Genomic DNA, 17,892 nt, shown 5'->3' with positions numbered 1-17,892 from the left:
ACTGGACACGTGACTGGCTGCAAAGGCTCTCCAGAGTTTTAGGCAGGGTAATCTTTTCCTACCTGGAGATGCCATTGGAGATTGAACCTAGAACCTTGTGCTTGCAAAGCAGTTGCTCTACCAGGGAGCTAGATTTCAGGGAACAATTTAGTTGAACCATGGTCCTCTCGGCTTCTAAAAGGAGTAGCTATGGTGGTAAAGAGCTCAAGTCTACTACAGTGGTACCCCTGGTTACGTACTTAATTCGTTCCGGAGGTCCGTTCTTAACCTGAAACTGTTCTTAACCTGAAGCACCACTTTAGCTAATGGGGCCTCCTGCTGCCGCCGCGCTGCTGGAGCCCGATTTCTGTTCTTATCCTGAAGCAAAGTTCTTAACCCGCGGTACTATTTCTGGGTTAGCAGAGTCTGTAACCTGAAGCATATGTAACCTGAGGTACCACTGTATAATCTGAGCAACACAATCACGGTAGAGGTTACAGCACAAACCACCACATGTGTGGTCACGCTCTTTCCCCATCTCCTTGCTTGGAGAAATGCAAAATACACCCAGAGCTCCAGACATCTTTCTGGTGCCCTCTCCCACCATTGGTGGTCTGGGGCAGCCAGCAAGATATCTTAGGCAGATGCAGACAGTGAAGAGAAAAACCCTGTGCTCTGATGTCTGTTGAGGGCAGATGTTTCCTGGATCAGCACCAGCTGAAGGTCTGAGCCGCCTGGCAGGATCCGCTGCAGCTGAAAAGCTTGGCTTGGGAGGAGGAATGCAGCACCAAAGTTGGTGCAGAGAGATTATGAGAGCTTCTTTCCTGAAAATGTAGCCTGCTCAGTTGAGCGAGAAAACATTCATTTACAACAGGGTTGAGGAACCAGTAGCCCTCCAGATGTTGCTGGGGCTGGGAAGTGGAGCCCATTAACAGCTGGAAGACCACAGGATCCCCATCCCTGACCTATGAAACCTGCAGGAAGCAAGCACCTGCAGGGCAGGCAGGATGAAGCAGCTGAAATCCCATGCCTGTATTTTCTAAGAAGCAAAGAAGGTCCCCTCTGTTTCATCTCAAGCACCTGGTGCTTGGAAGTAGGCGGTCTCTGGCTGTGAAGGTTCATCTCTTGGGAGGGAAGATGGACCATGGTCCCTCAAGCACTGGGTGACGCTTGGCTATTTAAGATGCTCCGATACGTTTTAAGCTGGAGTCTGGACTCAGTCTCTGTCATGAAGATAAGAAGAGCCCTGCCGAGTCAAGCAAGTGGCCCATCTAACCATATTTGGCATGCTGTCGCACCATAGATTTCTATAACGGCATTATGATAGTGGTGCTTTTATTTTCCTTTTTTTATTGGAAATTTTATTTACAACATGACATAACTCCCCCCCCCCATACAGAAATCCACCCTCATTAAACATGAACATAACATACAATGAGCATAACATACAACAATACAAGCAACCAAATAAAAGACTTCCTTTATCCTGTATCTGGCCTCCTTATTTACTTCTTATAAGCTGTTTCCTTTATGAACAGTTATTAAGATTTTTCTAATTATAACTTAAATATCCACAAAGTCTCCTTTTATTTTCAGTTCCTCTCCTAAGAAATTTCTCTAGCACGGAATTTGCCCTTTTCTCACTGGGTCAACGTCTTCATTGAGCTATCTGCTATGACCCAAGGTCTCATTCCTGGTCCATCACTGCCCTTTCAGCCCCCGAGCATGTATGTGAAATTAAGATTTTCTTTTGCCCTAACATGCCCTCCCTGGTTGGATGTTGTATATTAATAAGGTTTGGAGGTTTTCAGGTCTGCGTTTTAATCATTCATACACAGTAACTGTCTAAATCATTCATATTTTGTGTTGATGCCATCTACCCATTTCACCCTGAGATCTGTTCCTCTTCTTCTTTTTCCATTCCGTAGTAGATAGTGCCAAGCTATTTAGAATCTTTTCGAGGCTCTTTGTGTTTTGTTTTTCCTGTGCTTCCTCCTTCCTTCTTCCCCTTTTCATTTTTTCCCTCCTGCTCTGTCTCCTTGACTTTTGGCTACAACCCTTTCTCATCCATCCCCCAAAATGGGTCTGTGCTGGCTAAGAACGCAGTGGCAGTTCCTGTGCAATTCTGATGTGATGCTGGATGAAAGCAGCAGGCTCAGTGTGACCTTTACAAACCCTCTTCTGGTTGCATGGAAGGGTGCATTGTCGGTGTGTTGAACCTGTTGAGGATGGAGCTGGAAATCTTTGGGTCTGAACAACCTCTGTTGGTCAAAGAGTATGCAAGCTTGCCTTGATTTCCCAGTGTATCTCCAACAAGCATGGTTGGTGGTCAGAAATGATGGGTGTTGCAGTCCAGCAACTTTTCAGCCATGGGAAATCCATTTTCTCCTACACATTACCCTGGAGAGTAGGGGCTGGCATGGGAGTAGTGCCGGATTTACGTATAAGCTAAACAAGCTATAGCTTATGGCCCCACTCTCTTGGGGGCCCCCAAAAAATTTAAAGGAAAAAAACTGGATGTACATTTCCAAAATATAAGATAAAAAACAAATAAAATAAAACCTACATACAGCAACAGTGTTTTGGGTTGTGTAGGCTCCTATGATGTAAGTAATGGGCCGCGCTCCCTAAAATATCACTGGTTTGCTCATTTCTATATATAGGGTGCCTACATTCTGCATGTGCAAATGGCTTTAGATACCTATTAGGTCCATCAATTACCATATGGCATATATTCAACACCAAAAACAGCGACAATTTGTTGTTGACAAAGGACAGATGGACATATAAAGGGCCCCGTTACATTCAGTAGCTTAGGGCTTCATCAAACCTAAATCCAGCCCTGCATGGGAGGCAGGTCCAAATTTTCAGAAACAAGGCCCGGCAATTGTAGTTGCCAACACTTTAACCTCCCCTGGCTCTTCTGCCTTTAACAGCTGCTGTTTCTGCAGGCGGTAGCAGGTGACCATATTTGACCTCCCTTTAATTATTAAAGCGAAAAGCGGGCCAGGGTTTCGTGACCGTTTTTCTGGTCAAGTTGGCAATGCTGATGACTATTCCTCCGTTGCCAGAAGTCAGAACCCTTTGGCTAAGATGTGCAGAAAAGGCAGTTCCTGACATTCTTTGTCATGCTTCAGAGTGACCAACGGACAGATCCTGGGGACAATGTCCTGTGTAGGAAGCTGCCTTAAACAGAGTGAGACCAATTGGTCCATCTAGCTCAGTGTTGTCTACACTGACTCACAGCTACTCTCCAGGATTTAAGTCAGGGGTCTCTCCTAGATTTAGATGGAGATGCCAGGGATTGAACTACAATCTACAAGAGATTGTGTAGAGAGCATCACTGCTCACAGAAGAAATGCAGGGGCAAGGGAGAGAGAAATCACCCTTTGTTCTGCCTTTGCACCCAGCATCTGAGTCTTTGGGTTGTCCATTGCTGGAGATGTACTGTCAAATGATAGCTTAGGGCAGCCTTCCCCAACCTCCAGATGTTGGACTCCAACTCCCATCACTCCTTGCGGCGAGCATCACCAGGGATAACAGGAGCTGTTCTCCTACAACATCTGGAGTGCCCCAGATGTTCCCTACCACACCTGCAGCAAACTTCCAGCAGCCCTGGTGCATTTAACTCCATTCCTATTTGTACGGGGCCCGGAGTTGGTTCCTTTTCCTTCCCACCCGATAATGAACCCAGTTTGGTTCTGAAGCATGCATACTCTGTGGCCAACAGAGCAGGCTGGCTTAGTCAAAGCAATGTGAATTGGAGGTCAGCTAGGGGAGACTATTGAAGTGTCGGTGGCAGGTTGATTTGGCCCCTTTGGCTAGGAAGCGAGTTTGGTTCACCTGAGCACGATTCCCTTTAACGCCTGGGAAATTCACAGATCCCCCCGTCAGGCAGCATCATGCTGTCCATGACGTACAGCGGGAGCCTCCGGAGCGTGGCCAGTAGGTGCCATTCGGAGTGGGGGCTGCACCAGATCCAGCAGACGGACACGGTGGAACTGCAGAGGCTCAGGGATGTCCGGGTGGCAGCCCAGGCCAGGATCAGGGAGGAGTTCCTGCGGATGCACGGGCTGTCCCTGGACGAGTGCACAGCGCAAACGACCGGCATGAAGTATAGGTAAGCAAAAGCAACTTTCTCGAGGGAGCCAGCATGCCAAGGGTGGGGAACTTTTTCTTGCAGGCCTAGAGCTTCACTCACAACTTCACAAGCTTCTAGGGGCCACGTGCAATGAAACAGTAGTACAGTGGTACCTCTGGATGCGAACAGGATCTGTTCCGGAGCCCTGTTCGCATCCTGAAGCGAACGCAACCTGCGTCTTCACATGCGCGGGTCGCAATTCGCCGCTTCTGTGCATGCGGCGTGCAACCCAAAAAAGCTTAACCTGAAGCGACTTCAACCCGAGGTATGACTGTAATAATATTTCTATCCATCCTTTCTCCCAAGCTGGGATTCAAGGCAGTTTCCAACATTTAAAAGCAAAGTAGTTAAAAACAACAATTGAAATACATAATTTAGAACCAGCAATCAAAGTACAGTGGTACCTTGGTACTCGAACAGCTTGGCTCCCGAACAAATCGACTCCCGAACGCCGCAAACCCAGAAGTAAGTGTTCCGGTTTGCGAATGTACCGTATTTTTCGCCCTATAAGACGCACCAGACCACAAGACGCACCTAGTTTTGGGAGGAGGAAAACAAGAAAAAAAATATTCTGAGTCTCAGAAGCCAGAACAGCAAGAGGGATTGCTGTGCAGTGAAAGCAGCAATCCCTCTTGCTGTTCTGGCTTCTGGGATAGCTGTGCAGCCTGCATTCGCTCCATAAGACACACACACATTTCTCCTTACTTTTTAGGAGGGAAAAAGTGAGTCTTATAGAGCAAAAAATACGATAGATGTATCCTTGGCCTGATCTAGCCTCTTCTGTCCTGTCATTTTCATTTAGGAGGGAAAAAGTGAGTCTTATAGAGCAAAAAATACGGTATTTTCGGAGGCCGAACATCCGACATGGCTTCTGCATGAGTGCAGGAAGCTCATGCAGCCAATCGGAAGCCGCACCTTGGTTTTTGAACAGTTTTGGGAGTCAAACAGACTCCTGGAACAGATTAAGTGTGAGAACCAAGGTTCCCTGACAGCAGCCTAGTGATCAGCCATGCCTGCTCCTAAGTTTCCAAAAGCCTCTCTGAACAGGAAGGTCTTATCCGACCAATGGAAGGATAATGGAGAGGGAGCCAGTCGCACCTCTATTGGAAGGGAATTCCACAAACTGGGTGTTCAGCCACAGAAAAGGCACTTTCTCTCTCTTGTGTCACTACCAGCCATGTCTCTGATGTCGATGGGACCGAGAGAAGGTGCTCCCCATAGGATCTCAGCACCCAAGAAGGCTTGTGTAGGGAGCTATAATCTTCCAGGTAGCCTTGGTAGCATGGTCCCAAGCCATATATGTAACCAAAAGTGAGTGCGAAAGGGCAGGAAAAGAGAACACTGGAGGGCTGGGCATGAGGGCGAGGACACCAGTTAGTGCAAAGGAAGAGTGCAGGGGGGGAGCTAAGGGATTATTTAACCTGGGCAGGAGGAGAGCACTGGCGGAGGAAGAGGGTGAGGGGGAGTGCCCCATCCAGGTGACATGCCAGGTAGGGTATTATCACAGCCGCTGGCCCCCGATGCGCACCACGCGCTGCCAGGATGCACACTGCGCACCCCTCCGCACCGTGCGCCATGTGCCACGCCCCGCAGGCAGCACGTCACGCCCCGGGACACACGCCATGTCCCCAGGATGCGCACCAGCCACATTCCCGCCTGTTCTCTGCCCCCGGTGCCAGAGCATGCAGCTCCGCCACTGGAGGAGAGTAAAAAAAAACCTCCTGAAGTGTCAGAAGTAGCTACTATTCCACCCTTTTATCCCTTCTATCAGGCCACTTTTTTGAGGGGCGGTGAGGCTCTTCCATCACCCCATGTTTTACAGTGGTACCTCGCAAGACGAATGCCTCGCAAGACGAAAAACTCGCAAGACGAAAGAGTTTTTTGAGTTGCTTCGCAAGACAAATTTCCCTATGGGCTTGCTTTGCAAGACGAAAAATTCACAAGACGAAAAAACTCGCAGAATGAATTAATTTCGTCTTGTGAGGCACCACTGTATAAACCTTCTGCATAGAATTTTATGGAGCAAAGAATACAGTGGTGCCTCGCAAGACGAAATTAATTCATTCTGCGAGTTTTTTCGTCTTGTGAATTTTTCATCTTGCGAAGCACGGTTTCCCATAGGAAATGCATTGATGGTTTCCCATAGGAATACATTGACGGTTTTAAGAAAAAGGCGCAAGACTTTTTCGTCTTGCGAAGCAAGCCCATAGGGAAATTCGTCTTGCGAAGCAACTCAAAAAACAAAAAACTCTTTCGTCTTGCGAGTTTTTCGTCTTGTGAGGCATTCGTCTTGCGAGGTACCACTGTAAATGGAATGGAACGCCTCCTTACACCACAGGGCCCTAACCTTGGTTTTAAGATGCGCTTCTGATCTCCTGTGTTCTCCTTTTTTAATGCCTGTTTAAAGGTGTTAGGGCGATCCCAAAGGAATCTGGAGACGGCATTTAGTCCGGTCTCCGATCCACCGAGCTGATAGGCTAAGTTACTGAAACGGAACACTAACAGTGTCTTGGTCAAGGGCAGGAACTCCCCACCTGCCTTTTCTGGGTCCACGGTAGTCAAAAGGACCTGCCATCAAAATGCCGCTAGATGGCGCTCTCCTCCTTACACATCAGTGTGTCTGTGTATTTCTGTGTGGTAGGATTGACATTTCTAGCAGCCAAGGCTCCTTTTAGATCACCGCTTCCCAGGCTGTGGAGTCCAACCTGCAAGTGGGGCACACAGCCTGTGCAAGAGGTTCAGGGGCTTTATAAGTAAACCCGAAATGCCCTCCAGCCTGATGGTTGGTGTGCTTGCATTCCCACAAAACTAAAAAACGGTGAATAACTTCATTGGTACTATAAATATTTCAACAAATTCCACATGAATAGGAGCATTTTTTGCTTGCAAACCTCGGACAGCAGTTATGAAACAACAGCGGCAGCAACAACAACAACAACAACAGCAATAATAATAGTTTTATTGTTTATATCCCACCCATCTGGCTGGGTTTCCCCAGCCACTCTGGGCTGCTTCCAGCAAAATAAATAGTTAAACCTACAGCTGAAATGCACAAAACCAGCATCTGCCAAAAACCTTAAGCTCCGGAATTCACGTGACAATAATTTGGTAGGTCACCAAGAAAATCTGGACTTGTCGTTCTCAAAAAGCTTGGGGACCACTGCTTTTGGTGGTGTCTTATGCACATGGGAGATGGTTATGCTTCAGGGCTTTAAGAACAACTCGGTGACTACGTGGGCAAAGCCCAATCCTGCGGCTGTACAGTGGTACCTTGGGTTAAGTACTTAATTTGTTCCGGAGATCCGTTCTTAACCTGAAACTGTTCTTAACCTGAAGCACCAATTTAGCTAATGGGGCCTCCTGCTGCTGCCACGCCGCCAGAGCACAATTTCTGTTCTCATCCTGAAGCAAAGTTCTTAACCCAAGGTACTATTTCTGGGTTAGTGGAGTCTGTAACCTGAAGCGTCTGTAACCCGAGGTACCACTGTACATATACATGTATACACACACACATGCTTAAGAACATGGGAAGATCTTTGCAGCTTGATCAGAGTAAAGGCTCATTTCCTCCAGCACCCTGTTCCCATAGTGGTGAACTAGATGCCCCAGGATGCATTCATATTGTAAATTTCCACATTGCATTTAATCTGTCAGACAACATAAAAGCCGTTTCTGAAAATGGAATATAGTGCATAATCAGCCCTCATTTCAGGGAGTCCAGAAAAAAAGAACCCATTTTTCTTAACCCAGAAAATCATGACAATAAAGTGATGAAAGTCGGGTTGCTGTACTGGCATACGGCCATTTCTGTGGGGGAATCATGGAGAGAACACAGAGGCATGCATGTAAGCAAAGGGGAGCCAATAGCAACATTGTCCAAAGATGTTTGTTGTCATACTGCAGACTTTGGTGTGAATGAAATTTAGCAAGACTTCTTGGTATATGGGTCAGAAAGCCACAATTCCATAGAAGGCACTGCAGAGTGAAAGGAATGTTAGAAAATGAGATGGAAGTGCTAGCATTATAATGAGGAAAGCTAATGCAATAATCCCCACATCTGAAAGCACCCCCAAAGGAAAATATGCAAGCAGGGATGCAACAGTCCGCACTTGTGTTTCGCAGGAACTAGTAATGCAGAGGCATCCTTCCTCTGATCCTCCAGGCAATACACATTCATAGTGCCAAGTAGCCATTCATAGCCTTGTCCTCCAGAAGTCTGCCTAATCTCCTTTCAAAGCCATCAAATTGGGCAAACATTGCCACTACCACACCTTATGGTAAGGTAAAGGTAAAGGGACCCCTGACCGTTAGGTCCAGTTGTGACCGACTCTCGGGTTGCGGCGCTCATCTCACTTTATTGGCCGAGGGAGCCGGCGTACAGCTTCTGGGTCATGTGGCCAGCATGACTAGGCCGCTTCTGGCGAACCAGAGCAGCGCACGGAAATGCCGTTTACCTTCCCGTCAGAGCGGTACATATTTATCTACTTGTACTTTGACGTGCTTTCGAACTGCTAGGTGGGCAGGAGCTGGGACCGAGCAACGGGAGCTCACCCCGTCACGGGGATTCAAACCGCCGACCTTCTGATCAGCAAGTCCTAGGCTCTGTGGTTTAACCCACAGCGCCACCCGCGTCCCTACCTTATGGTAAACAAATGCCTTAAATGGGATCATGGATTTAACCTAATGTGCCACTTTGCCCTCAAGAGAGCTCAATTTGGAGCATCACAGAGACAGGAAAAAACATCTCACCCACTCTGGAAGCTTTTTAGGAAACCAAAGTGTCCATAAACATCAAGAGATTTTTGTGAAAATAGTTTGCTAGGTCTCTTCTCCTAAACAGAAACAGAGACACTCCTACTTGTGGGTTAGTGATTGGGGCAGGAAGGCTAGAAAAGCAAATCCCCGCTCTGAGGCTGCCAACCTGTGTGCGCTGACCCAGTGCAGCTTACATGTGGATTGGGTTGCATTGCGCATGGAGTGTTTTCACAGCTTTTGATCAGTGATGATTTGCACCTGGCAAAGCTGAATCCAAATCTCTTTACACCTGCGGCTACTGTTTCCTAGCTTCAGCACAGTCTTCCAAATTCCTTCCTTCACAGAGGCGGCACACGTTGTCTTTATTTTCCACTTTCATTTTCCACTGTCACTACAAAACATCACACAAAAATGCAACTTCATGTGGAGGCTTTGGAGCAGTTTGCCTGTTCTTAGCAAACTCTGTATTATCCTGCATCAGTGCAGTACTGTTGCACAGATGCAAGTAAATCTGAAAGTGTGCCCTATTTCACAATTGCCTTGTGCACCCACACTGGCACTTTCAGAAAGTTACGGAATAATTAATGATAATAAAGTTAATTCTAGTCTGGCTTTTCCTTGAGCCAGAGATAGATCTAGGAGCTGAGTCTCAAGAGCAGGTACTGCAGTTGCCTCCAAAGTCTTGTGCCTGGGCCAAACGTCTCCCATTGAGCTTATAGTAGGCATTACATTACAATACCATCCTTAAATAGAAGGGTCCACATGCCTGCCGGCTTGGTTATTAAAGATCCAAGATAAAGGAGGGCTGCTTCTTGGTAACAAAGCATTTCCCCTTTTGCTCATCTAGATTAGAGATCTTGTTAAGCAAGGCCCTTTGTTACTGTATTACTGGCATGGCAGGTAAAAGGAATCAGCCAGGACCTGAGTAGAGTCAGAATTTTTGGTTCTCCCTCTCCGAAGGCTCACCTGCCCTGGTTGAACACTGCGAGAATAGGATGCCAGACTAGATGGGTCTTTGGCCTGATCCAGCAAGCTCTTATGATTTTTTTAGGTAATACTTATGAATACCAGTTGCTGGAAGCCACAAGAAAGCAGAGTGCTTGTGGACTTCCCCATTGGGGCATCTGGTTGGCCACTGTGACAACAGGAGGCTGGACTAGATGTATCCTTGGCCTGATCCAGCCTCTTCTGTCCTGTCATTTTCATTCTTCCTAGGTGGACGGTGCAATAATAATTCATGAAGATTTGCAAGTGCACTGTTGAACTCTGGCTCCTGTGGCTCATCCTGGTTCTGATCCCACCTCCGAAATGGCAGTCCTTGTTTTTGAAAGGGCATTGCTTTCCTCCTCTGCCCACCCCTCCAGCCACACACTTCCTGAGAGCAGGATCTTTAACGAGGGCAGGGGCCCCAAATGCCAAGCGCTTGCTGTGATGCTAAGTTATTCAAAGCCCTGCTGCCTTTTCCACCCTTGGGTGCCTGCGTCCGGGAAGGATTGTTCAGCAAGCCGCCATCCTGCAGGCAAGGGCTGGCAATTTCCCTCCATCCCAGGCCTTGTATGAGAGAAACCTGAGAGCCAAGATGCCCCGTCGAGTTGGCAGATCGACTTGGAGGGCGGGAGCAGCTGGCATCCCATGAATATTACATGCCCTTCCCTGCCCTGGCGCAGAGGGACCATGAATATTTCAAGTGCCTCTGTTTATTAGTTTTGACGGATCGAAGGATGTTTGGGAGAGTGTCTGGTTACACTCGCCTAATAAGGGTTGATATATTATTAATCTCTCCTGGGGCCTGCAAAGTCAGGCGGGGAGCTGGAAGTTCGTCAGGACCACCGAAACCTTTAAAAAAAAAAGTTGATAAACTAAAAACCAGATTAAAACACATATCAACAGCCTACTTGTCTGGTGAGATGCTGAATTCTACAGGCAACATGATGCAATTGTAGGCTCCTAGGTAAAAGGTAAAGGGACCCCTGACCATTAGGTCCAGTCGTGGCCGACTCTGGGGTTGCAGCACTCATCTTGCTTTACTGGCAGAGGGAGTTGGCGTACAGCTTCCGGGTCATGTGGCCAGCATGACTAAGCCGCTTCTGGTGAACCAGAGCAGCGCACGGCAACACCGTTTACCTTCCCGCCGGAGCGATACCTGTTTATCTACTTGCACTTTGACGTGCTTTCGAACTGCTAGGTTAGCAGGAGCAGGGACCAAGCAAAGGGAGCTCACCCCGTCGCGGGGATTTGAACCGCCAACCTTCTGATTGGCAAGCCTTAGGCTCTGTGGTTAGGCTCCTAGGAGATGCTCCCATAGACAGCAAGCTATCTTCCACTGTGTCTGGGCACTGGTCCATCCAGCCCAGTGTTGTTGACATTGGCAGTGGCTTTCCTGGGTTCCAGGCAGGGAACGTTCCCACTGAGCCATGGCACTTCCTGGAGCAAGGGCACACCTCAGCCCCCAAAGAAAGTGGGACTTAATTTGTGCAGAGCCTTCGAAGTGCATGCTGGGTTTTGGAAAACGGTAAAGCAAGAGATGCAATTCTGATCAAAGATTAGAAATCCTTGCCGGAGAGCTTAATTTAAACCCCACAAATGAAAACAAAATCCAAATGAGGGAAATGGATGGGGTTAACGGAAGCAATTTCCCACTGATGAATTTCAATGGCTGAATCCACCGTCGTCAACCCTGGGCATGGTGTTGGAAGAGCTCAAATGCTTGAGTTTCTGCTCCCACAGAAAAGAACCAGTTGCATAAATGAGTTGTTATGTTTCTTCCTGAGACTATAGAAAGGAAAGAGGTACCGTATTTTCTGTGTATCAGATGCCCCCGTGTATAAGACGACCCCTATTTTCTTTAACCCAAAATTAATAAAGTAAGTTATTTAGCTTTTGGGGGGAGGTCACTTCCGTCAATCGCTCACCTGCCTGCCCGCCACTGCCCATCGCTTGTCACAGCCACTGCCGATCACAGCCGCCACCACCACAGCCACCAATTGTCTGCCAGCTCATCGCCATCCACCAGCCCACCCGCCCACTTTCCGCAGCTGCCAATCACCTGCCTGCCTTGCCACAGCCACCAATTGCCTGCCCAATTGTGCAGCCACAACCAATCGCCAGCAGGCCTTGCCGCAGCCGCCAATCACCTGCCCAATCGCTGCTGCCAGTCTTCTGTTTGCTGCTGCCATTAATCGCACGTCCCCCCTCTGCATTCACTATCCGTGTATAAGACGACACCCAATATTTCCCTAATTTTTCAAGCAAAAAGCATAGTCTTATACATGGAAAAATACAGTAATCTGTGTGGAAGAGGGGTGGGTATTGGTGTTTTAACTTGATTTGTAGTAAAGGTAAAGGACCCCTGGACAGTTAAGACAGTCAAAGGTGACTATGGGGTGCTGCACTCATCTCGCTTCCGGCCGAGGGAGCCAGCGTTTGTCTGCAGACAGCTTTCCGGGTCATGTGGCCCACATGAATAACCGCTTCTGGCACAGCGGGATACCGTGACGAGTGCCAGAGCACACAGAAACGCAGTTTACCTTCCTGCCACAGCAGTGCCTATTTATCTACTTGCACTGGTGTGCTTTCAAACTTCTAGGTTGTCAGAAGCTGGGACAGAGCAATGGGAGATCACCCCATTGTGCAGATTCGAACCAGCATCCTTCCGACCAGCAAGCCCTCAGGAGGCTCATTTAACATGGAGAAGGTCTGAATCCAGCAAATCACTCTTGGGAGAGGTATCAGATAAGAGCTCCCTTTTCTCCTGTCTCCCTATTCCCCCAATCTGCAACACCTCACCTGTCATCCAGGGAAATTATACTGCGTCTGATTTTAAAGGTCCACAGGTAGCTCACCTTATTTCACTGCCTTGGATTGAGTAATACGTTAACCACAAAGCTTCCAGCTACGTGAATTAACTGCTTGTTGTACTCTTACTGGCTATCTAAAGGAAGACAAATGGGGTTCCGGAAGTTGCACAGGATCAGTCCTTGAAGGTTCTCCAAGGGAAAGAAATTCCAAAGTTGAGAGGCAGCCACTCAGAACACCTCTTTGCTGTCCTACCTCAGCCCTTAGATGGGAAGAGGCCTGTTCTAGTCCATATAGTGATTGCAACCAGATGGGGAATTCAGCACCACGAACAGCTACACATGGCACTACAGCTAGAGAGATACAGTGGTGCCTCGCAAGACGAAAAGAATCCATTCCGTGAGTCTCTTCGTCTAGCGGTTTTTTCATCTTGCGAAGCAACCCTATTAGCGGATTAGCGCTATTAGCGGTTTAGCGACTATTAGCGGATATTAAAGGCTTAAGGGATTAGCGGATTAGCTGCTAAAAGGCTATTAGCAGCTTAGTGCCTTAGAAAAAGGGGGTGGGGAGCGGGGGAAAAATCGCAAGAATCGCAAGACGTTTTTGTCTTGCGAAGCAAGCCCATAGAGAAATTCGTCCTGCGAAGCGCATTGAAAAATGGAAAACCCTTTCATCTAGCGGGTTTTCCGTCTTGCGAGGCATTCGTCTTGCGGGGCACCACTGTATTTGAATGTTGATACAACACCAGACAAACTTTAGGAGATTTTAACAGGGCCACAGTTTAGTCTGGTTGGCCATCTACATCTCTGCTGCAAGAAACCCAGTTGTTAAAATTTTTGCCAACCATTGGCTCCCAACAGAATTGGAAAGACCATGGCTCTGATGTGATGTGCAGGCTAGAGCCTTCAAACTCTTAAGGATGGCAACACCCCAGGGTGGAAAGGTGGTGGCAAGGTGAGCTCCCCGTGCACTGAACATTCTGGGAGGTCATCCAGGGTTGGAAATGGCTCCGTCATCTCAGTGTCAGAGGCAGGAGGGTGTGGTTGGCAGAGAGTGGACTGAAGTTAGTGGGGCAGTGCTCAGTTCACCCTAATGGTGCCAGTCTCTACTGTGCTCAAGTATGGCCTTGTCTAGACCAGCGTCTTACAATGTTGGGGCCCCTCTGCCACCTTAGCCAATGGTCAGGAATGAGGCACACTATTCAGCAGCCTCTAGAGGGAGCTGGATTGATCACCTCTGCTCTAGATGCTACATTTGCCTGGGGGATCCCCATGGCAAATATTACACAGAAACACACTCATTGGTAGGACTACTTGAAGTAAGGTGCTGAGCAAATCCTGCCTTCTTGCTTCTCTCTGTATCTCCATATAATCAAAAGCTAAAGGTTTTGCTTTTTTGTTTTCTTCTTCCTCGACTTCTCCTTGGAAACAAACGTAGCATCTGGAACAGAGTTGATCAGCCTAGGGCCTTCCAGAGATTGTTGGACTACAGCGTCCATTGGTCACCAGCCAGGGCTCCTCCCTCCTCCTTTTGAGCAACCCCCACTTCCACACAAACCACCAGTTTGAAGCCACCACCCACTCCTCTTATTCACACCCTTTCATGCCCCTGCCTTCATCTTCAACTCTTTGCTGATGTCATGCAAATCCAGGATTGTTAATGAGGCACTACAGTTCCTCCAGTGGGGGTTGTGTGATGGTAGACAGATACACACACATATGGGGAGATAGATAGATAGATAGATAGATAGATAGATAGATAGATAGATGATAGATGATAGATAGATAGATAGATAGATAGATAGATAGATAGATAGATATAGATAGATAGATAGATAGATAGATGATAGATAGATATATCTGGTTCCTGTCTTTCCTTTGCTCCAGACCAGCTAGTCTTTGAATCCATGGGATATTTTCCCCTGCCACTGCTTGCCCCAGAGATCCAAAGAGCAGCTGTTCCTTTTCACAACTGCCTCACCTATGAGCCTGCAGGATGACCATCCCTCCTTCTTTCGGGAGCATGGAGGTCTTTGTGGATTAGAGTTTTTTGTGTCTGTTTTTTAAGAGTTTCCCCAAATTGAATTGAGTGCTGCAATCAGGAGCTGAAGTAAATCTGGATTACGTTGGCTGTATGGATTAAGGAGCTTGCAAGCAGAAGGGAGGAAACGCCAGGCGTTCGGTGATCACTGAATCTTATAAAAAATGGTTAATGAATCTGTGCTGGAAGAAGGTGGTGTGGGCTTAGGAGAGATCAGAGATGCCGAGATGGCCTCTCTGACCCTAGAATCACCTGGCTAGTTTGGCGTGCCAGACTAGGACTTGGGAAACCAGGGTTCAAATCCCCACTCAGCCATGGATGTCTCATCGGATGACTTTGGGCCAATCACAGCCTCTCAACTTAACCTACCTCACAGGGTCATTGTGACGATTAAATGGCAATGGGGAGAACCACATACTGTATTTTTTGCTCCATAACACACACTTTTTTCTTCCTAAAAAGTAAGGGGAAATGTCTGTGCATCTTATGAAGTGAATGCTGCACGGAGGAGGGATGCGTAAGCAGCTCTTGTCCGCTTTGCTGCTTTAAAGCAAGCCACAGAGGGGGGGACGGATGGGAACCATGGCTCCCCTTCCTTCCCTCCTCTGTGGCTCGCTTTAAAGCAGCAAAGTGGACAGGAACCACCCGCTTTGCTGCTTTAAATAGTTTAGTACAACATTTGATTCAGAATATTTTTTTTCCGTGTTTTCCTCCTCTAAAAACTAGGTGCATCTTATGGAGTGAAAAATACAGTATATGCCACCTTGAGCTCCTTGGAGGGAAAAGTGGGATGTGAATGCAATGAATGCAATGAAAAACATGCAGCATTGACTAACTTTTTCAGGACCGAAAAGCCTTGGTGAAACCTTGGGGGGGGGGGTTGTTGGGGAGAATTCCATAAAGACAAGGAGAAAAACAGAAGGGGCAGGTTCTTCAAATGCCTCCTTCCCTCTCCCCCTTTCCTGCCCCGTCATTCCTTCTCAGAGAAGAGCCAAGGCACCAGAATAAACTCTCTGTGTCAGCTCATGCCCCGGAGGCAGAGCGGGGCAGGAGCAACTTGCCGTGTGCTAATTCATCCTTGTGTGGGCGTTGCGCATGGCAGGCGCAGAGCGCTGCTTAACAGCGCAGAGAAAAGTCCCTCTGCAGCAGAGATCCCAATGCACAGAGGCTCGTTTTGCTAAGCAAGGCGATCTTTCCCCCTTGCTTCTCCCTTGATGCCTTTGCCTTCGACAATGCACACCCCCCCCCCGCTGCTCTTTGCCTTCTCCGGAATGCTAGATGGGTTCCTCATACTGCGCCCAGCAGCAACAAAACACGTCCACATTCGGGCATCCCATAATAATAACGGGCTCCCTCTCAAAGAGGAGCCAAAGGCCAGGGTTCAGCAAACTTTTTCAGCAGGGGGCCGGTCCACTGTCCCTTAGACCTTGTGGAGGGGCCAGACTATATTTTTTTGGGGGGATGAACGAATTCCTATGCCCCACAAATAACCCAGAGATGCATTTGAAATTAAAGCACACATTCTACTCATGTAAAAACACCAGGCAGGCCCCACAAATAACCCAGAGATGCATTTTAAATAAAAGGACACATTCTACTCATGTAAAAACACCAGGCAGGCCCCACAAATAACCCAGAGATGCATTTTAAATAAAAGGACACATTCTACTCATATAAAAACACTTTGATTCCTGAACCGTCCGCGGGCCAGATTGAGAAGGTGATTGGGCCGGATCCGGCCCCCGGGCCTTAGTTTGCCTACCCATGGTGCAGACCGTTCTGTGACAAAAAGAGGGGGGAGGCAGTGCCTTGTTTTTTGGGGGGTGCCATTAGGGCAGATGCCATTAGGGGACGCGGGTGGCGCTGTGGGTAAAAGCCTCAGCGCCTAGGGCTTGCCGATCGAAAGGTCGGTGGTTCGAATCCCCGCGGCGGGGTGCGCTCCCGTTGTTCGGTCCCAGTGCCTGCCAACCTAGCAGTTCGAAAGCACTCCCGGGTGCAAGTAGATAAATAGGGACCGCTTACTAGCGGGAAGGTAAACGACGTTTCCGTGTGCGGCTCTGGCTCACCAGAGCAGCTTCGTCACACTGGCCACGTGACCTGGAAGTGTCTCTGGACAGCGCTGGCCCCCCGGCCTCTTGAGTGAGATGGGCGCACAACCCTAGAGTCTGGCAAGACTGGCCCATATGGGCAGGGGTACCTTTACCTTTTTATTAGGGCAGAGGCATAGTTTCAGCGCCATGTTGGCAACCCCCTGGTCCAGCATTTTGTACCAGGATTTGTCTCTTGCTAGTCAGGCTGGTGGCTAGTCTGGAGACTAAGGAAGGCTGTTTCCAGAGTAGACAGTCCTTTGTAGGTGGAACATTCCCCCTGAGTTGACACCAAACATATTTCATTCATTGATTCCATGGGACTCCAGGTTATGCCAGAGGCATAAGAACAGGATCAGGCCAATGGCACATCTAGTCTAGCATCCTGCTTTCACAGTGGCCAACCAGATGCCCCAATGGGAAATCTGCAAGCAGGACCCAAGCACAAAAGCACTCTCTCCTCTCATGGCTTCCAGCAACTGGCATTCAGAAACATTACTGCCTGCAGCCATGGAGGCAGAGCACAGCCATCATTGCTAGTAGCCATTGATATCATTATCCTCCTCTATGAATTTGTCCAATCCCCTTCATAGGCATCTAAGTCAGTGGCTGCATTGCCTCCTGCAGGAGCCAGTTCCGTAGTTGATAACTTTGAAACGGATTGTGTCCAGTGTTACTCCTACGCAGAGCAGAACCATTGAGATTAAAGGTTGTGATCCACTTTGGCCCATTAATTTCACTGGGTCTGCTCTGAGTAATGCACTGTTGAATACAAATCCACAAGCTGTATTCAACTAACCTTTGCTGAGGGTAGACCCATTGAAATGAATGGACCCGAGCTAATCGTGCCCATTAATTTTAATGCGTCTACACTGAGTGAAAGTTAGTGGACTTCAACCCAACATCACCACTTTGAATATTTCTTGTGAGAGATTCCCCCGCATGCAGAATGTCCCAGATTCTACTCCTAGGCTCTTCAGGTAGGGGTGGGGAAAATGGGTTTGAAAACCTGGAGGAAGTCTGTCAGTGCAGACCAGAGACAAGAAACTTGCGGCCTTCCAGGTGTTGCTGGACCACACCTTGCCATTGGCTGGG

General features: G+C 48.2%; 1 protein-coding gene across 8 annotated transcripts in view; it reads left to right on the top strand.

Moving 5' to 3' along the window:
- The window catches only part of KCNAB2 (potassium voltage-gated channel subfamily A regulatory beta subunit 2), a 103,636-nt gene that overhangs the window by 50,092 nt on the left and 35,652 nt on the right, over positions 1-17,892 (top strand). For 2 of the 8 annotated variants that reach the window (XM_083452202.1, XM_083452200.1), the window contains exon 1: positions 3,867-4,099. The exons of the other annotated variants lie outside the window; for them this stretch is intronic. In XM_083452202.1, coding sequence (XP_083308328.1) covers positions 3,882-4,099 — 218 coding nt within the window. In that variant the 5' untranslated portion in view covers positions 3,867-3,881. Of the gene's footprint in view, positions 1-3,866; positions 4,100-17,892 lie in introns of those variants that run through there. 8 annotated transcript variants of the gene reach the window in all.

Source organism: Podarcis tiliguerta, assembly GCF_965153285.1.
Source record: "Podarcis tiliguerta genome assembly, chromosome: 8".
In the NCBI taxonomy this organism is placed as follows: domain Eukaryota; kingdom Metazoa; phylum Chordata; class Lepidosauria; order Squamata; family Lacertidae; genus Podarcis; species Podarcis tiliguerta.
Note: the sequence above shows the minus strand (reverse complement) of the source record. Positions and strands in the feature narration are given on the sequence as shown.